This window comes from Eucyclogobius newberryi, unplaced genomic scaffold (assembly GCF_026437365.1).
Source record: "Eucyclogobius newberryi isolate DKJ021-1_F unplaced genomic scaffold, fEucNew1.0.hap1 SCAF_10, whole genome shotgun sequence".
NCBI lineage: Eukaryota > Metazoa > Chordata > Actinopteri > Gobiiformes > Gobiidae > Eucyclogobius > Eucyclogobius newberryi.
The window spans coordinates 12,621,458-12,643,210 of NW_027315724.1; the positions used below are offsets into that span (position 1 = coordinate 12,621,458).

The 21,753-nt window shown below is 42.2% G+C and overlaps 2 protein-coding genes across 3 annotated transcripts in view; one reads left to right on the forward strand and one right to left on the reverse strand.

Annotated features, from left to right (window-relative positions):
- Window positions 1-2,801, forward strand: part of golim4a (golgi integral membrane protein 4a) — a 28,674-nt gene extending 25,873 nt beyond the window's left edge. For both annotated transcript variants that reach the window (XM_072461301.1, XM_072461309.1), the window contains one exon: window positions 2,002-2,801. In XM_072461301.1, coding sequence (XP_072317402.1) covers window positions 2,002-2,142 — 141 coding nt within the window. In that variant the 3' untranslated portion in view covers window positions 2,143-2,801. The remainder of the gene's footprint in view (window positions 1-2,001) is intronic.
- Window positions 2,802-8,667: 5,866 nt separating this feature from the next.
- On the reverse strand, window positions 8,668-21,753 carry LOC140370534 (uncharacterized). The gene is made up of 7 exons (XM_072457709.1): window positions 21,566-21,753; window positions 12,286-12,415; window positions 10,709-10,802; window positions 10,501-10,631; window positions 10,276-10,418; window positions 8,925-9,122; window positions 8,668-8,845 (listed from the first exon to the last, which is right to left on the reverse strand). Exons 1-7 carry the CDS (start codon window positions 21,574-21,576, stop codon window positions 8,728-8,730), a joined length of 825 nt encoding a protein of 274 aa, XP_072313810.1. The 5' UTR covers window positions 21,577-21,753; the 3' UTR covers window positions 8,668-8,727.

Sequence of the window (21,753 nt, forward strand, 5' to 3'; positions counted from 1 at the left end):
CTGGCTGGGTTCACACATCGCATCAAAACTAAGACCAAAACGAAACCAGGACCGAATGAGAAAAGTGTGAACACCTCACCCATAAGCCACGTTTCCACTGGTTCACTTTTGGGCAGATTGATATGGTCTGAAATGGTTTCCTCTGTCATAGATGAACTGTACCAGTCTATTAAGGGATCCAAGGGGCCATGAGAGGTCTAGCTTCCAAATAGGACTGGCTCGTTTTCTGCTCTCAGGATGCGTTTGTGTGAGATGATTGGACAAAGAGAGAAGACGGACTCTCTGATATATATATCAGAGAGTCTGCTCTGATATAGACTCTGGAAAGAGGGATGAGACAGGGCTGTGCTTGGTCCTCCCTTCTGTTTGCTTTATACTTGGAACCATTGGCCTAATTAGGGATGCGTACCGCTACGACGGACCTGATCTGGACTTGTAAAAAACTTTTCGGTAAAAAAACGAAACCCCGGTGATTCGGTTCTGGACTCATATAAAATATAGCACTCAAATACTATATCCTTTTTGTTCTAGAATCTAGACCATCTTAAACCTTCCATTGATCGCGAAATTCGCGCTGGAAACGACGTAAACACTGCCATGCGCCGCCGTCAATAGCGCACACGGACCCTAATTAGCGACGCACGCGTCTTCCGGGCATAAGTTGAAGCCGGCGAAATAAGTTTAAAGATGCGAGAGACGGGAGCGCCTCATACGTGTCGAGCTGCAGAACCGTGTATCCACATGTGAACATTGAAGCGGCAGCTTCAAGATCGCTGGCTTTATTTGAACTGTTTTAAGCTGTGGCCACCGCGTGCGATGTTGTGATTGTTAATGTGCTGCGGGCGTGTTAAAGGGGCGGGGTCAGCGTGGTTTCTTGTCTGGGTCTTTGGTCTGGGTGTAAATATGAATGAAATAACTTAAGTGTTATGTTGTGGTGTGATGTATTTGGCATTAAGTAAATACAAAGTAAAGTCAAAGTAATGTTGCTTAGTTGCTGCATTCATTAATTGGAGTTTATATTTTGTAATAGTATTTTGTATTTGTATTCTAGAGTTGTTAAATATGGTCTGGTGTTTAATGCTGCTAATATGATGTATTATTTTGATTTGTTGTGTAAAATATTTTCATATTCTACTTTTGATACTGCTAAGTTGATTGCTTTATAGTGATTCAAGTTGACTTTTATGCTAGTTTTTGTAACTCTGTTATTTTACACTGTTACTTAATGATTTACACTGGTGTATTGTCTTTTTGAAGGTTTTTACCTGACTTTTGATGCCAATGGATCTGCAACATTAAAGAGTGGAAATGTGTCTAAAGACAAAACATTGTATCAGATGAAACGGCTGCTTTGACCCTTGACCCAGACTGACCCTGTCAACAATACTCAACATGCTCTAGTTGTTGAGTTGAGTCTTAGCTAGTAGCTTGTGATTTGTAAGTTCTAACTTCTGTTAAAAAACAGTGAATAAAGCAGACAAGTTGAGTTTATTTCACTCTGCAGTTAAGCCTTGTGTTTGATAGTCGTCCTTGTTCAAGTGTCTTCAACTTAATTTAGCGAAGTAGCTTGTGTTACGCTGTTGTAACATTATGCAAAAATGGCATGGTTTAGGTCCGGACCTAATGAGTCCGGACCTGAACCTAAACCTCTGGATTCGAATCTGGACTTGAACCTGAACGCGGGTTTAGGTATGCATCCCTAGGCCTAATATATTAGACAATCAGAAACAATTCATGGTGTATCAATTGATGGGATGGAAGATAAATTGCTTGCTATGCAGATGGTGTTCTCTTATATTTGACCAAACCAGAAATGTCCATACTTAATGTGAAGCATTTCCTTGGTAATATTGGTCCAGTGTCTGGATACAAACAGGCCTCTTTGACATTTAGAAAGAACTATCTTTTCAAATGACACACATTACAGCACATTACCATGTGCTGTAATGTGACCCTGCAAAAAGACCCTAGATGAAATAAATAGGTGTCTTGTCTTTTTAGGACGAGGAGAAAAACCAGGAGGAGCCACAAAAGGAGCATGGACACCCAAATAATGAGGAGGAGAACTACGAGGAGGAGGAAGAAGAGGTAGAGGAGGACAACGCTGGCCAGGACAAGCCCAGACGAAGAGCTGAGATGTAGGACATATGGAGGACACTTGTCGGAACGACAAGTATGAGACAGTGATGGACGAGGACATGCCACAGTGCCTTTACAGTAACGCAAACACTGTCAAAGAACCAGCCAATCACAAGCAGGAGTCACCTTGCCTTAAAATAACATGCCTTTTCAAATCTTCGGTGGATATATTTTATACAGAAGATATATTTTGTAGTCATTTTCACTTTTCACACAAGTTTGGATTGAGGCCTGTCGGGATTTTCAAAAAACGCACACACAGGCAGCGAATGTACTTTTATATTTTTTAGTTTTGTAAAGGAAAAAGTTAAATTATCGTTGGATTGTTTGTTGTAATGTTTGAAGATGGTGTCATGGTTTAGTGTTGAGTCCCTGTGCGTCCGGCATTCCAATCAAGTCTTTGTTATTTATTGTTGATTGTTCAACACTGACAATCATGAAAAAAACACTAGTATTTTTTAGCCTTTTTGTGTTCATATTCAGAAAACAAGGTCTAGTAGCAGTTTACATGGACTCGAGCTCCAATTCTCATTCATTTTTAACCTACTGTACAATGTATAGTAAATATAAACGGTTTGTACATTTTCTATAGTTTATATGTTTTACATGTGTCTGGATGTTTGGTACAGGAACAAAATGTGGAATAAATATAAGTGGTATGAGTTATGTGGACTTAATATTGCGTGCTATTTAAAGGCCACAGAACTGTATTTAGTATTGAAACTGTTTTTTTTATTCATGACGTTCGATAGGAATTCACCTTCACAGAGACGTGTCCTGCCTAAAAACAGAAAATTGCTGATATTAAACTGCCAAATAACGTGTCATAAATGTCATGTAATAAACTACAGTACAGATACAAAAGCAGCCTTTTGGGTCAAAATCAGACCGCTGTGTGCCGTCTGCATTTAATTATAGAGTATATTTCTACGCAAAGCAGGAAATGCGATGTTAGCATGCTAATGTTTGTTAACTTTACTGTGACAGTTAACTTTGCTCTGAGTTCTGAAAGTTGTGAAACAAACACAGTGAGGTGAATCATTTGGAGTCTAGTTTCAAATAACCAGTTCTGTTTTTCATGTTTTAACAAGGTAAAAATTAAGGCCGTGGCTGGAGAGCCGCGGCGCGGTCAAATGGCCGCGCAGTTTCAGGGACCGCGGCATTTCCCTTATAGCTCGTTATAGCTTCATGGCTAACCCTAACCTTAACCTTAACCCAGCGCGGTCTAAAACGGCGCTAAAACGCGGTCAAATAGCGGCGCAGTTTCAGGAGCCGCGGCGCGCGGCCGGCACAAAAATAACATGGCAGTTTTGGCCGCGCGCCGCGGCACTGCAGACACTCCCAAAAATTAAAGAAGATTTGAAATATATCAGATTTAATTATATTAACTATGGCCTTTTAAAATGCATTTTATTGAATGAGAACCAAACGGGACCAAGTGCCAAACTTATTTTTGTCCAAACTGGCTCGTTATTGAATGAGAACCATATGTAAACCGCTTCCTGTTGTGTCTCTGTCATGGTTCAACGTCACTCATGGCTTGAAATCAGGTACAGAGCCTTTAAAGAAACCGAGCTCAGACTGTTGTGTCCTTGGGCAAGACACTCACCTTGCTAACTAAGTGCAAGTAGTCTATAATTATCAATGAACTAATGACTGTTGTATGTGATGATGATTTCAATCCATTTGACTTCTTCCCCCGGGTGACTCTTAAGTGTATGTACATTGCTGAATATTGTGCATGACAGTGACATTTTCTCGCCTTGACAGTTTCCTGATAAATATTTAAGTCATGCTCCTCGCCTTCTCACAGAACTGCTGAGGATGCTAAACCTCGTCGTCTGATTTTATAGAGGCAGGCTTAAAGGGCCAAGGACTTCCAAGTTTTTACCCTTTTCTTTTTTACATAGTTTGATATGTGCTGTTACTAGTGGAGATGGATCATGGAGGAGGAGAATGGACTCGGAGCAAGATAAAATGTGGGAGGGTAAGAGGAAAAGCAATTAGTGCTGTAATGGTAATTTCAGTTTCACCCCAGCCTTAGTAAATGGATTCATTCCCACACGCTTGTCAGTGCTTTGTCAGGACCGTCTTTCTTAAGCACAGTATAATCAGTGTGGGATCTTTAGTGGGATTTTTGGTTTTATTCCTGGTAATTCACATTTAATTATCTGGTTTATGTGTTGTTGTTTTTTTAACACAAGACAACGTTGCACAAATTGGGTAAAGTGCCGTGCCCACTGACACAAGAAAAAAAATGTTTTGTACAAGATTCATACATCATATATTTAAACATGGTTTACCATTTCCCATTATATTTAGGTATGTACCGCTCTCTATAATCAACTTGAGTCAAACATGGTCAAAAGTGTGAGCTTGTGTTGACAGCTGTTCTGTGCTGCTGACTTGGCCCAGACTCCCTTGAAAAGAGATTATTACCAGTAATCTCAAAGAGACTTTCTGCTTAAAGTATGAAGGTTACAAAAATATAAGTGTTTATCTATCTATCCATGTCCTTACATCACACTCACACCGACAAAAAGTGTGTGGTGTGAGTGTCTACTTAATAGACAGAGATTTTCCTTCCCATTCTATCTCTTTTCTTGCCAGAGTGACACTGGGGACATCCTGTTATAACTGACAAAGCATTTACATGACAAATGTTTGCTCCATTCCAGCTTGTACTGAGTACACATCTAAAAATATTTTCAGAAAACCAAAATATAAACAATGTATTCCAAAAAATATATTATGAAAAAAACGGCTTTGTTTTGAGAAATTGTTATTTTTTTATATTTTTTCAGAAAAATATATTCTTGGATTCACTCAGTATCAACATATCTATATTTTGTGTATCAGCATCATTAAATAGTAAATGCTTTTTGTGTAAAATTTATCCCAACATGTTAAAATATTAATTTGAATTTATAACCAAATTAAATGTTATTGGAATTGCCCCAATACGACTAATACAAATGTACTTCACCTCAATGTACTGTATTTCTGGGCCTGAAGCCGTGATTTGTGCTACAGAATTGAAATGTAACCAAAATAAACTTGCCTGAATAACCTAAAACTCAACTCTACTAAGATCTTGGGTTATGATGAAAACAAACAAACAAAAAAACAGAAAAGACTAGTTAAAATATGAATACTGATACATTCACATGACGTGCCTAAATAATGTTGTGACATTATTTGAAATCCACCAATTTAGTGTCGTATGCTCAAAATATCTCCCATGAATCTCTAAACCTCCAATTACAAGATTTAGCTACCAGTTTGTACTCTTTAAACGCTGCTATTTTTCAGCTTGGACTTTTGGACAAAATCATTACAACCCCACTCGTCGCCATCGCCGCATTAAAACCGCGATAACCTCGTCGAGGCATTGCTTAAAGTCGCCAGCCTCCGCTCCGTCTTTACGCTGGAGCTGGTTTGCAGTCCATAAAAATCCACCGTGTTCATTATAGTGTTTATTTGCAGGAGTAATGCCCTTCCATTCATCAGGCTGGCTGTGCTATCTCTATCTGCAGCGCACACAGGCCTGGCGCACCGCTGCACCAACAATCCTCCACACTTTAATGAATCCCAATGAGCCATGTAAGTGCGAGTTTGTGCGTGGCAGTCAATGTGCTTGTTAGAAAGCGAGCGAGGGAGAATAGAGAGAGAGAGAAAAGGGGGTACGGGCTGTTCCTGCACCTCTCCAAAGGGACTCGCATAGTCTACGATATGTGCGAGGTGCAGAGTACACTTTGCACTGGCAGCATTATTCCTATGGCCTTGGGATATTGCATAACAACGTGTGGTTGGGTTTGCTGAAAATGATTTTTAAAAAAACTGTGATTAGATAAGTATGAGCAGATGATGAAGAGATACAGGCAGACGTGCTGTTCTAGACTACATTGGAGTAGTATTGGTACAAGACCCAGAGTTTGCTTCCGTGTTATAACCTCTGATGATGTAGGCCAAGATAACGAAGAGTGCTATTCAATGTCAAGTGTTTTTAAGGCTTGAAAATCTTCTGAAATATCTGAGACGTTCATACTTTATTTCAGAGAAGAAGACGATCACACAGAAATGGATGGTTTGCACACCGACTCTGAAGGACTGAACGAAAATGACAATGGACATTACGAAATGGAAAGATTCACCTTTACAGTTGCTTTGAAATTGTCAGTTTTACGTCAAATGGCACAATTATTAAAAAAATAGACACATGCCAGACATTCTTTAATTTTATTCATGTGTTTCAGTCATGTGACTTATTTGTAGTCACCGCCATTTTGAAGACGTCCCCTCTCCGCTGTTGGATAGTCATGAAAAACAGGATAAATTGAAACTGAAAAGGGTTGAGACTTCAAGAAGACAGAAGTTATGTGGTTTGATCTTTATTTACAGCGGAAAGTGGCCCTCTGCACCGGACAAGTCCTCAAAGCTTTCAAGAGCTCGGGCTTTGTGCCTGATCCTAAAATATAACACCTGGACAGTTGGAAATTAGGCTGGTTAAAACTGTCTGCACGCTGCTAACTACCTGAAACAAACAGCTCAGCCTCAGTCTGGTGTGATTTCTGCAAGTCCACTGGTCCCTCCTGACCACAGTAATACATTTCTGGACACACGTGGTCTTTAGGGACGTTACAGCAGAGGAATCCTTTGTTTGGAGTCTTTTTGCCCACACTGCAACATGCGGCTTTCGTCCTCAAGATGTGTGACGTCACTTCGAACCCATGGATTGGACAGTGTAGCATGAAATGAGGATGAGAGAGGGAAGGACATGCAGGAAAATGTCAGGGTTGGATTGAAACTCGCAGCCCAGCGGCCGACTGCATGTGGAGCCTGGCACGTGTGCTATCCACTCGGCCACAGAGCAGCACATACTTTAATACATGCGTTCGCGGTGACGTCACACAGCCGGGACTTCCCAATAGCGGCCATTTTAAAAGGGGCACGCGATATATGAAAACCAACACGACTGCATCCTTTTCTACGGCATAATGAGCTACGAATACTTTGATTCTTTAAACGATAAAGTACATGACAAAGCTATCATTTCTTGGTCAGTCAACAGAGCAATGTCCTAACAGATTAAGCAGGTTTTGGGCATTTTGGCCTCATATTTCCTGGATTTCGTATGTAGTAGACGTGCTGTTGTGCCCCTTTCAAAATGGTGGACTGGGTTGCCACTGCACAAGTTCCCGGATGTGCGAACGCATGTATTGAACTAGTTTGAGGTGCATTTGTTTTGTTTGATTATTTTCCTGTGTCTTGTTCTTTTTGTATATTTCGATACGTTTAATGCCAGACTGTAGAACATTCCACGTCTGTAGAGATGACGATGTCAGAACCTGCACCAGAAAAGTGACTAGGAATCTATTTCCCAAAATGGTGTGCATTTTGGACAGGCCCTAACCACTAAAACAGATCCATCTTTGTCTTTTTCTGGCATGTCTCCTGAGTGTTTGCTCTGCTGGTGGCTCATGGGTCATTACCCAGTTAGCGCAGGACACCAGAGGCCATTATCCATGGGAGTCTGAGCACTAAATGTTTGATAAGGCCTGAGAGCAGACATCCGCTTCTTATGTCTCACACTCTATAGTAATGCAGCCGACAGTCGAGGAGACTTTACAACAATTAAGACCGCTTGAATTATATTTGATACAACTGCAACAATAACTATCATATTTTCTACTCACGCTAATCCATCACTATATCGCCAACCAACGTGTGTGCTGTTGTCTTCAGCTGAGGACAAGTTAATGTTGGCTAAGCAGAGTTCTCAGACACTTATTCAGATCAGTAAAATAACATTTAAACACAAGAAGTGCTCTATTTAAAGGGGACATATTATTTAAAATCAGCTTCAATGAGCTTTAACCTTGTTACAACGATGTTTCCTCGTCATTAGTTTACTCAAAGTTGTATTTTGATTGATTCCTGCATGTTTGAGTAATCTTGTATTGTCCTGCTCTGGAAATTCCTGTTGTCACCTACCCCCTATATTCACCCACAGCCCTGTACTTAGTTGCAATCATTTGAAAATACTACCCCGAGTGATACATGTAGAGTTTTAAAATATGCAAACCACAATCTGATGCTTGTTACAGTGAAATGTCACTATGCTTATCAGATCTGCAGATTTGAACAGGAAGTTACTATTACTAAGACGTTTTAGATCAATATTGCGATTTACGATGAACAAATATGTAAAATTATGATCTTATTATAGTTATTTTATTGTTCATAACTAAGTATCAGCACGATCACATAAATATAAGCAGTGGTGGAAAGAAAAGAAGTACAGTTACATGACAAATGTTGTAAAAATGTAAAATGTAATTTTAGATTATTTCAAACTGCAATCCACATAATCTCTGAGTGTTTGGCAAAAACAGTCAGTCGCCATTTTTTATTCTTTCAAATTATTTATTCAAAAAGCAACCAAATGATGATTATCCATTTATTATTAAAAAAAAAGCTATACAAACATTAAACAATTACCTGATTTAAAAATAGAAAAATACGGTTTCAACCATTTTTCAAGTAGTGCAAATACTTACACTTAAAATAAATATAACAAATGCTTGACTATAAAATATTGCACGTGGCGGTGGTCTCGGAGGGCTGTGGTGCAGATGGCACACAGTCTTCTGGCAGCTTGGAAATCCCATCCAGCACCTCTAGCTTTGGCAAACAGGAGAAAACCCTGCAGCACATATGTCATCAGACTCAAATACATGCGTGTGAGTATGTATTCGTGCACCTCCTGGTCAGCGGGCACTCACCGGGCGCGGTAGTGTGGGCTGAAGGTGACGGGGTTGTGGCTGAGGGTGAGAGAGCGCAGAGGGCTGTTCCCCAGAGCTCCCAGCCCGGACAGGGACGAGATGGCATTGTCCGACAGACACAGGTGCTCCACCGCCGGGAGCTTTGGCAGCAGACGGAGGCACACCAGATGGTTACGGTGCAGGTTTAGGATTCGGCACCTGGACATTTAAAGATACACACACATTTAAAGCTAGTATATGCAGGGTTTTTCTTACGTATTTCATAAACATTACCCAATCAACATACATGTTCAAATCGAATGTTCTACTGTTGACAATTGATCTATCCACAACTGCAAAGCCCGGATTATACAACTAAAACCAGTTTGCAGTGAGTCCAAAAGAGTTCTGTATGATATGATGTGTCCCCAGTATGACAGCTACTATCAGCCTATGTTCAGTTGTGATTTCCAGGAGTGCATGTTTGGACCTTTATTTAACAGGATAATCCCACTGAGAACTGGATTCTCTTTGACATGGGAGTCCTGGTCTTGATTGTACATGTTTTAGTGGTAGAGAAAACTAGAGCACCTGGAGGAAACTGGGAGAATATGTAAACTCCACACAAAAAGCCCCCAGCCCGCTCAGGAGTCAAACCACCACACGCCCTTAATCAGATGAGATGATTCAACCCTGACACTATCTCATTATATAGGACATAGTCCTATATTTACAGCACCTCAACAAATCACCTCTCAAGCCATTTATTTAAAAGCTTGTTCTCTTTTGATTTTTTCCCCTGTTGTTTAGGAAACGTGCTGCTTAATATCCACAACTGCAGTGGAACAAGAATAATAATAAATGTTATACTTGATTTATAGAGCACTTTTTCTAAACATTTAAAGATGCTTTACATTACATTGTTCAATCGCGCCACAGTCTGTGGTGATGAACTATATTTGTAGCCACAGCTGCTCTGGGGCAGACTGACGGAAGTGAGGCTGTCGCCACATGTGGGACGCAATGTGGGTGAAGTGCCTTGCCTGAAGACACAACAACAATTTGTACTAGCGCCACTGCTGCTCCACTGTGGAACCTGGTGTTCCAACATTCAACCAACAGTCACTCCATCTCTGCACCACCGAACTAAGTCTGTTTATACGTTTTCTGGCTGAATTCCTTTATTATTTGCGGGGCAGATTGGCAGCCTCACTTTTGTCAGTCTGCCCCAGGGCAGATGTAGCAAGCGTACCACCACCGAATGGAATGAATAATGCCGTTTAAAGATTTGTATTTTGTTTAAGCTCTACATAACTCACAAGCATGATTATTATTTTCTGAGTTGTTCAGTATAATACATTGCAGTCTTTACCTTGGCAGCCGTACAGAGCTTAGATCAGTCAGCGAATTGTCAACCAGTTGTAGTTTCTCCACACGGATCAGCCGACAGAGAATGCGGATGAAGTTCTGTTTCTGGTATGGATCGCCTAAATCCTGGTAGGACAGGTTCAACTCCTGAAATGACAGAAAAGAAGACTGTTAATTTTTCTAAAATGTACATATTTACAAATAATAAAATATATCATAATGTACAAACCACACAGTTTTCCCAGTTCTCCTGCAGTCTCTCCTCCCAGCTCTGGCCCTCTCCCTCTCTCCTCCTCCTGGCTCCTCTCTCCACAGACACTTCATGACCCACTCTTTCAAATAACTCCTCATCAGATGGACCTTTACAGACAAGTATGCAGTCATGTAGTCTGTATCACAAAATATGTATTTGATATTCTCCTGGTGAGATTGATGACCTTCTCTGACTCGGGGGCAGGTCAGCTGGTCACCGGTCACATCACACTGCTCCAGGCGATGCCATGACACAAACTGGAAACGACTGGATGGAAGCTAAGAAAAAAAAAGTTGGATTTGAGGGAAATATCTCATTTATTTATATATATATATATATATATATATATATATATATATATATATATATATATATATATATATATATATATATATATATATATATATATATATATATATATATATATATACATATACATATCCCAAAATATAACATTGGACGTTTACATTGGCATGTTAAAAATATAAAATCTTCAACAAAAGCACTTTCACAGTTTTTGTCGTATCACAAAAAGGGGTAACAATAGGGCTACAACCCCATTGACCCTGAACATGCTCACCTTTAGCCTGTCTGTAACACTACACTGTTCTTTGTGAGTGGACATCAGTCTGTTACCACCTCACTTGACCCTCGCTGAATGGACATCCACAATGCACTCTGGGTCTATATTACCATGCACATAGAGTGGCAGAGGAAATAAGCATGCTGTCCACTTTACTCAGAATATATTATATATTCAGAATACTAATGTTGAGTTTCTGGTGCAAGTACTCTTTCATTTGGTGGTTTTGAAAATAAAAAACATAAATATATATACCGGACATAGTGGTAATTGACAAGGGTCAGAGGAAAGCCGTGGTGGTGGACATTGCAGTTCCATGGGATGGTAACATCCGGAAAAAGGAACATGAGAAACTAGAGAAATACCAAGGCCTCAGAGAGGAGCTGGAGAAGACCTGGAGCGTGAAGGTATTGGTGGTGCCCGTAGTGATTGGAGCACTTGTGGAAGTGACGCCCAAACTGGAGGAGTGGCTAGAGATCCCAGGAAAAACATCAGACATCTCGGTCCAGAAAAGTGCGGTGCTAGAAACAGCAAAGATACTGAAGAACCTTCAATCTCCCAGGGGCCTCTGGTAGAGGACCCGAGATTGAAGGGAGAGACCGCCCGTGGGGGGTGAGGAGGAGTTTTGAAAAAATTATTATATATTCCCTCATTGAGATCAAGATTTCAAGGGTGACCTGGGGCACAGAGAAGGACACGACAGCCCACAAATGATAACAACTTGACACAAATAAGAGACAGACCTTTTCCAGGAGAAAACCACTTTGAGCATCTGTGAACCAGACCAAGTCTTTCCCAAAACAGTTATTTTTGCTTTTAAAAAACATTGTTTACAATAATGTGACCAGCAAAGCAGTTTAAGGTTTAAGCAATAGCTACCTACTACCTACTAGCATGATATGGTTTATTGTTAATAGTAAAGGTGTGGTATGGACTTTAAACACAGAGAATCCCTGTTCCTGATAAATTACCCCAGTGGAATTGACGGATGGGTCAAATGCATGGCGCCCCCTCATGGGGACAATGAGGTAGGCCTATACCTTAATCTTAATTCAACAGAAGATCAGGGCACCAGCTTTTGACATCAACATTTGAAGTAGACTCTGAGAACTTGAGAGGGAGACTATACTACATGTTCTTTAAGACGGTGGGATTGCAGGAGCATGTGTGGTACTCACAGGTGTGGCTAAGAGCCCAGAGTCCGGGCTGCGCTCCACAGACAGAGGAGTGAAGGTGCCAGCGAGCTCTGAGCACTGCGACGACTGGGACTTGGGCAAACTACTGCTCTGAGTGTTCACACCAGAGGAACTGCAACAACACAAACATTTCAACATGGTTACACCTTGTTACACCTGTCTGTGACATGTGTGAATGTGTTACACCTGTCTGTGACATGTGTGAATGTGTTACACCTGTCTGTGACATGTGTGAACGAGTTACACCTGTCTGTAACATGTGTGAATGTGTTACACCTGTCTGTGACATGTGTGAATGTGTTACACCTGTCTGTGACATGTGTGAATGTGTTACACCTGTCTGTGACATGGGAACGTGTTACACCTGTCTGTGACATGTGTGAACGTGTTACACCTGTCTGTGACATGGGAACGTGTTACACCTGTCTGTGACATGGGAACGTGTTACACCTGTCTGTGACATGGGAACGTGTTACACCTGTCTGTGACATGGGAACGTGTTACACCTGTCTGTGACATGGGAACGTGTTACACCTGTCTGTGACATGGGAACGTGTTACACCTGTCTGTGACATGGGAACGTGTTACACCTGTCTGTGACATGGGAACGTGTTACACCTGTCTGTGACATGGGAACGTGTTACACCTGTCTGTGACATGGGAACGTGTTACACCTGTCTGTGACATGGGAACGTGTTACACCTGTCTGTGACATGTGTGAACGTGTTACACCTGTCTGTGACATGGGAACGTGTTACACCTGTCTGTGACATGGGAACGTGTTACACCTGTCTGTGACATGGGAACGTGTTACACCTGTCTGTGACATGTGTGAACGTGTTACACCTGTCTGTGACATGTGAATGTGTTACACCTGTCTGTGACATGTGTGAACGTGTTACACCTGTCTGTGACATGTGAATGTGTTACACCTGTCTGTGACATGTGTGAACGTGTTACACCTGTCTGTGACATGTGTGAACGTGTTACACCTGTCTGTGACATGTGAATGTGTTACACCTGTCTGTGACATGTGTGAACGTGTTACACCTGTCTGTGACATGTGAATGTGTTACACCTGTCTGTGACATGTGTGAACGTGTTACACCTGTCTGTGACATGTGTGAACGTGTTACACCTGTCTGTGACATGTGGGAACGTGTTACACCTGTCTGACATGTGTGAATGTGTTACACCTGTCTGTGACATGTGAACGTGTTACACCTGTCTGTGACATGTGTGAACGTGTTACACCTGTCTGACATGTGAACGTGTTACACCTGTCTGTGACATGTGTGAACGTGTTACACCTGTCTGTGACATGTGTGAATGTGTTACACCTGTCTGTGACATGTGTGAACGTGTTACACCTGTCTGTGACATGTGTGAATGTGTGAACGTGTTACACCTGTCTGTGACATGTGTGAATGTGTTACACCTGTCTGTGACATGTGAACGTGTTACACCTGTCTGTGACATGTGTGAACGTGTTACACCTGTCTGTGACATGTGAATGTGTTACACCTGTCTGTGACATGTGTGAACGTGTTACACCTGTCTGTGACATGTGTGAATGTGTGAACGTGTTACACCTGTCTGTGACATGTGTGAATGTGTTACACCTGTCTGTGACATGTGTGAATGTGTTACACCTGTCTGTGACATGTGTGAACGTGTTACACCTGTCTGTGACATGTGAACGTGTTACACCTGTCTGTGACATGTGTGAACGTGTTACACCTGTCTGTGACATGTGTGAACGTGTTACACCTGTCTGTGACATGTGTGAACGTGTTACACCTGTCTGTGACATGTGTGAACGTGTTACACCTGTCTGTGACATGTGTGAACGTGTTACACCTGTCTGTGACATGTGTGAACGTGTTACACCTGTCTGTGACATGTGTGAATGTGTTACACCTGTCTGTGACATGTGTGAACGTGTTACACCTGTCTGTGACATGTGAACGTGTTACACCTGTCTGTGACATGTGTGAACGTGTTACACCTGTCTGTGACATGGGAACGTGTTACACCTGTCTGTGACATGTGTGAATGTGTTACACCTGTCTGTGACATGTGAACGTGTTACACCTGTCTGTGACATGTGAATGTGTTACACCTGTCTGTGACATGTGTGAATGTGTTACACCTGTCTGTGACATGTGTGAATGTGTTACACCTGTCTGTGACATGGGAACGTGTTACACCTGTCTGTATCATGTGTGAACGTGTTACACCTGTCTGTGACATGTGTGAACGTGTTACACCTGTCTGTGACATGTGTGAACGTGTTACACCTGTCTGTGACATGTGAATGTGTTACACCTGTCTGTGACATGTGTGAACGTGTTACACCTGTCTGTGACATGTGTGAATGTGTGAACGTGTTACACCTGTCTGTGACATGTGTGAATGTGTTACACCTGTCTGTGACATGTGTGAATGTGTTACACCTGTCTGTGACATGTGTGAACGTGTTACACCTGTCTGTGACATGTGAATGTGTTACACCTGTCTGTGACATGTGTGAACGTGTTACACCTGTCTGTGACATGTGTGAACGTGTTACACCTGTCTGTGACATGTGTGAATGTGTTACACCTGTCTGTGACATGTGAATGTGTTACACCTGTCTGTGACATGGGAGAGTGTTACGCCTGTCTGTAACATGTTTGAACCTGTTACACCTGTCTGTATCGTGTGTGAACGTGTTACACCTGTCTTCTGTATCATGTGTGAACGTGTTACACCTGTCTGTGACATGGGAACGTGTTACACCTGTCTGTATCATGTGTGAACGAGTTACACCTGTCTGTGACATGGGAACGTGTTACACCTGTCTGTATCATGTGTGAATGTGTTACACCTGTCTGTGACATGTGTGAACGTGTTACACCTGTCTGTATCATGTGTGAACGAGTTACACCTGTCTGTAACATGTGAACATGTTAAACCTGTCTGTTACATGTGAACATGTTACACCTGTCTGTGACATGTGAGAGTGTTACACCTGTCTGTGACATGTGTGAACGTGTTACACCTGTCTGTGACATGTGTGAACGTGTTACACCTGTCTGTGACAAGTGTGAACGTGTTACACCTGTCTGTATCATGTGTGAACGTGTTACACCTGTCTGTGACATGTGTTAACGTGTTACACCTGTCTGTGACATGTGTGAACGTGTTACACCTGTCTGTGACATGTGTGAACGTGTTACACCTGTCTGTGACATGTGTGAATGTGTTACACCTGTCTGTGACATGTGTGAACGTGTTACACCTGTCTGTGACATGTGTGAACGTGTTACACCTGTCTGTGACATGTGTGAACGTGTTACACCTGTCTTCTGTATCATGTGTGAACGTGTTACACCTGTCTGTGACATGTGTGAACGTGTTACACCTGTCTGTATCATGTGTGAACGTGTTACACCTGTCTGTGACATGTGTGAACGTGTTACACCTGTCTGTGACATGTGAACGTGTTACACCTGTCTGTGACATGTGAATGTGTTACACCTGTCTGTGACATGGGAACGTGTTACACCTGTCTGTGACATGTGTGAATGTGTTACACCTGTCTGTGACATGGGAACGTGTTACACCTGTCTGTGACATGTGAATGTGTTACACCTGTCTGTGACATGGGAGAGTGTTACACCTGTCTGTGACATGGGAGAGTGTTACACCTGTCTGTAACATGTTTGAACCTGTTACACCTGTCTGTATCATGTGTGAATGTGTTACACCTGTCTGTGACATGGGAACGTGTTACACCTGTCTGTAACATGTTTGAACCTGTTACACCTGTCTGTATCGTGTGTGAACGTGTTACACCTGTCTGTGACATGGGAACGTGTTACACCTGTCTGTGACATGGGAACGTGTTACACCTGTCTGTGACATGTGAGGGTGTTACACCTGTCTGTATCATGTGTGAACGTGTTACATCTGTCCGTGACATGGGAACGTGTTACACCTGTCTGTGACATGTGAGGGTGTTACACCTGTCTGTAACATGTGTGACTGTATTACACCTGTCTGTAACATGTGAGAGTGTTACACCTGTCTGTAACATGTTTGAACCTGTTAAACCTGTCTGTATCATGTGTGAATGTGTTACACCTGTCTGTATCATGTGTGAACGAGTTACACCTGTCTGTGACATGGGAACGTGTTTAACCTGTCTGTAACATGTGAACATGTTACACCTGTCTGTAACATGTGAACATGTTACACCTGTCTGTGACATGTGAGAGTGTTACACCTGTCTGTGATATGTGAGAGTGTTACACCTGTCTGTGACATGTGTGAATGTGTTACACCTGTCTGTGACATGTTTGAACCTGTTACACCTGTCTGTATCATGTGTGAATGTGTTACACCTGTCTGTGACATGGGAACGTGTTACACCTGTCTGTAACATGTGTGACTGTATTACACCTGTCTGTAACATGTTTGAACCTGTTACACCTGTCTGTATCGTGTGTGAACGTGTTACACCTGTTTGTGACATGTGTGAATGTGTTACACCTGTCTGTGACATGGGAACGTGTTACACCTGTCTGTGACATGGGAACGTGTTACACCTGTCTGTGACATGTGAGGGTGTTACACCTGTCTGTATCATGTGTGAACGTGTTACACCTGTCCGTGACATGGGAACGTGTTACACCTGTCTGTAACATGTGTGACTGTATTACACTTGTCTGTAACATGTGAGAGTGTTACACCTGCCTGTAACATGTTTGAACCTGTTACACCTGTCTGTATCATGTGTGAATGTGTTACACCTGTCTGTGACATGTGTGAACGTGTTACACCTGTCTGTATCATGTGTGAACGAGTTACACCTGTCTGTAACATGTGAACATGTTACACCTGTCTGTGACATGTGAGAGTGTTACACCTGTCTGTGATATGTGAGAGTGTTACACCTGTCTGTGACATGTGAACATGTTACACCTGTCTGTGACATGTGAACATGTTACACCTGTCTGTATCATGTGTGAATGTGTTACACCTGTCTGTGACATGTGTGAACGTGTTACACCTGTCTGTATCATGTGTGAACGAGTTACACCTGTCTGTAACATGTGAACATGTTACACCTGTCTGTGACATGTGAGAGTGTTACACCTGTCTGTGATATGTGAGAGTGTTACACCTGTCTGTGACATGTGAACATGTTACACCTGTCTGTGACATGTGAACATGTTACACCTGTCTGTGACATGTGAGAATGTTACACCTGTCTGTGACATGTGAACATGTTACACCTGTCTGTGACATGTGAACATGTTACACCTGTCTGTGACATGTGAGAATGTTACACCTGTCTGTGACATGTGAACATGTTACACCTGTCTGTGACATGTGAACATGTTACACCTGTCTGTGACATGTGAGAATGTTACACCTGTCTGTGACATGTGAGAGTGTTACACCTGTCTGTGATATGTGAGAGTGTTACACCTGTCTGTGACATGTGAACATGTTACACCTGTCTGTGACATGTGAACATGTTACACCTGTCTGTGACATGTGAACATGTTACACCTGTCTGTGACATGTGAACATGTTACACCTGTCTGTGACATGTGAACATGTTACACCTGTCTGTGACATGTGAACATGTTACACCTGTCTGTGACATGTGAACATGTTACACCTGTCTGTGACATGTGAGAATGTTACACCTGTCTGTGACATGTGAACATGTTACACCTGTCTGTGACATGTGAACATGTTACACCTGTCTGTGACATGTGAGAATGTTACACCTGTCTGTGACATGTGAACATGTTACACCTGTCTGTGACATGTGAACATGTTACACCTGTCTGTGACATGTGAGAATGTTACACCTGTCTGTGACATGTGAACATGTTACACCTGTCTGTGACATGTGAGAATGTTACACCTGTCTGTGACATGTGAACATGTTACACCTGTCTGTGACATGTGAACATGTTACACCTGTCTGTGACATGTGAGAATGTTACACCTGTCTGTGACATGTGAACATGTTACACCTGCCTGTGACATGTGAACATGTTACACCTGTCTGTGACATGTGAGAATGTTACACCTGTCTGTGACATGTGAACATGTTACACCTGTCTGTGACATGTGAACATGTTACACCTGCCTGTAACATGTTTGAACCTGTTACACCTGTCTGTATCATGTGTGAACGAGTTACACCTGTCTGTGACATGGGAACGTGTTAAACCTGTCTGTGACATGTGAGAATGTTACACCTGTCTGTGACATGTGAACATGTTACACCTGTCTGTGACATGTGTGAATGTGTTACACCTGTCTGTGACATGTGAACATGTTACACCTGTCTGTGACATGTGAACATGTTACACCTGTCTGTGACATGTGAGCAGGTTACACCTGTCTGTGACATGTGAACATGTTACACCTGTCTGTGACATGTGAACATGTTACACCTGTCTGTGACATGTGACCATGTTACACCTGTCTGTGACATGTGACCATGTTACACCTGTCTGTGACATGTGAACATGTTACACCTGTCTGTGACATGTGAACATGTTACACCTGTCTGTGACATGTGAACATGTTACACCTGCCTGTGACATGTGAACATGTTACACCTGTCTGTGACATGTGAACATGTTACACCTGTCTGTGACATGTGAACATGTTACACCTGTCTGTGACATGTGAACATGTTACACCTGTCTGTGACATGTGAACATGTTACACCTGCCTGTGACATGTGAACATGTTACACCTGTCTGTGACATGTGAGCAGGTTACACCTGTCTGTGACATGTGAACATGTTACACCTGTCTGTGACATGTGACCATGTTACACCTGTCTGTGACATGTGACCATGTTACACCTGTCTGTGACATGTCAGCAGGTTACACCTGTCTGTGACATGTGACCATGTTACACCTGTCTGTGACATGTGAGCAGGTTACACCTGTCTGTGACATGTGAACATGTTACACCTGCCTGTGACATGTGAACATGTTACAACTGTCTTTGACATGTGAGAATGTTACACCTGTCTGTGACATGTGAACATGTTACACCTGTCTGTGACATGTGAACATGTTACACCTGTCTGTGACATGTGAGCATGTTACACCTGTCTCTGACATGTGAACATGTTACACCTGCCTGTGACATGTGTGCAGGTTACACCTGTCTGTGACATGTGAACATGTTACACCTGTCTGTGACATGTGAACATGTTACACCTGCCTGTGACATGTGAACATGTTACACCTGTCTGTGACATGTGAACATGTTACACCTGTCTGTGACATGTGAACATGTTACACCTGTCTGTGACATGTGACCATGTTACACCTGCCTGTGACATGTGAACATGTTACACCTGTCTGTGACATGTGAACATGTTACACCTGTCTGTGACATGTGACCATGTTACACCTGTCTGTGACATGTGAACATGTTACACCTGCCTGTGACATGTGAGCAGGTTACACCTGCCTGTGACATGTGAACATGTTACACCTGTCTGTGACATGTGAACATGTTACACCTGTCTGTGACATGTGAACATGTTACACCTGTCTGTGACATGTGACCATGTTACACCTGCCTGTGACATGTGAACATGTTACACCTGTCTGTGACATGTGAACATGTTACACCTGTCTGTGACATGTGACCATGTTACACCTGTCTGTGACATGTGAACATGTTACACCTGCCTGTGACATGTGAACATGTTACACCTGTCTGTGACATGTGAACATGTTACACCTGTCTGTGACATGTGAACATGTTACACCTGTCTGTGACATGTGACCATGTTACACCTGCCTGTGACATGTGAACATGTTACACCTGTCTGTGACATGTGACCATGTTACACCTGTCTGTGACATGTGACCATGTTACACCTGTCTGTGACATGTGAACATGTTACACCTGTTGCCTTGCTGTTGTGGCAGATAACTGATATGTGTTGATGCCGATCAAGACCATACATTTATATTAAGTTATAGTTCACAAATGAACCTTTCCCTTTTTTTTTATAAATAACAACTTTTTTTTAAATCTGGGCCCTGGGGTATAAAATAACATTATTATGTTACCCATATATTTAGCCCCTTTTCTATCAATGTTCCCTCAAGCTGTTAAAATCTGATGCACAAGAGTACAAACTGGAAATGACACATGAAAAAATATAATTGTTAATCTGCAAAATGTTCAGTATTGGACCAATCTGATATCCAGGAAAACTCACCAACATCACTAATATACCATGTCTAGTGTCAATGAGCTACACTTGTCTGTAATATACAAACAAGTTACTCTGGTCTGTAGTATGTGAACACGTTACATCTGATCTGTCTATAACAAATATGAACGGGTTACACCCGCCCATATCTATAACACGTGAACGAGTTACACTTATCTGTACAAAATGGCAGGAATGGGTTACAACGGTCTGTAACATGTGACTGGGTAAACAAGTATGATTGAGTAACACATTTATTGGACACATGTTAACAAGTTAGGCATGTCTGCAACACATATGTACGGTAAGGTACAGTTTATGGTCCCCATAGGGAAACTTGTCCTCTGCATGTGACCCATCCTTAAATGCCACTGGAGAATCTCCTTAGGGGGAGTTATCACTCCCCGCCCGGGGAACCATTTCCAGATCTTTGAGCAAGGCTTGGTCAGGAATTCCGTAGCTGGAGGATTATACCCATGTACGAGTTACAATACAAACACTTCCAGTGGGCTTACACTTATTATACCTGTTTTGAAGTAGATCTGTCTGTAACACGTACGGATCGTTACAAATGTCTGCAACATGTTTACAAGGTTCACAGCTATCTGTCCACGTAACAACAGGTTACCCACATTTGCCCTATGCATGAACGGGGCGGGATGAAACAAAAGTCCGGCTGTGAAACACTGACCACTGCCTTGCTGGTTTGAGTTACAGAGAACCGGCCTGACAGAGCTGATTAGCACCCGTTGCCATAGCAGTAGTCGACACCTGAGCAGCCACGGTTAGTTTAAATTTGGCCCAGTTCATGGGACAACATCAGTAGCCGCCAGGAACTCCATAATTCAGTCAGTAGGCTGTAGTTGGAAATGAAATTGGTCAAAAAGTCAAAATAAAACTTTGAAGGTAGATGAAAGCAATTTATTAATTTAAAATATCAGAAATTCCTGGCTGTAGTTGTCTATATTGAACACGTTATATGGGTGCTAGTTGCCTCTTACCTTTCGGACATGTCCCACTATTGTGCAGAGAGTTCCCAGCAGTTAACTCATCATAAGTGGCTCGGTTAAGCCCTGTAGTCCTGTAAGAGTGACCCATGGAGCCTGGTGGTCCTGTATTAGACTTAGAAGAGTTATTAGAGTTCAATTCCTGTGGTGGTGAGACCAGCACGGCCCTAAGCTCCTGTGAG

Excerpts from the sequence above, each read along its gene's own strand:
- LOC140370534 (XM_072457709.1), bottom strand. Across the intron at positions 10,419-10,500 it reads AGAACTGGGAAAACTGTGTG|GAGTTGAACCTGTCCTACCA; the intron begins GTTTGTACATTA and ends CTGTCATTTCAG. Across the intron at positions 9,123-10,275 it reads AGCTCTGTACGGCTGCCAAG|GTGCCGAATCCTAAACCTGC; the intron begins GTAAAGACTGCA and ends TTAAATGTCCAG.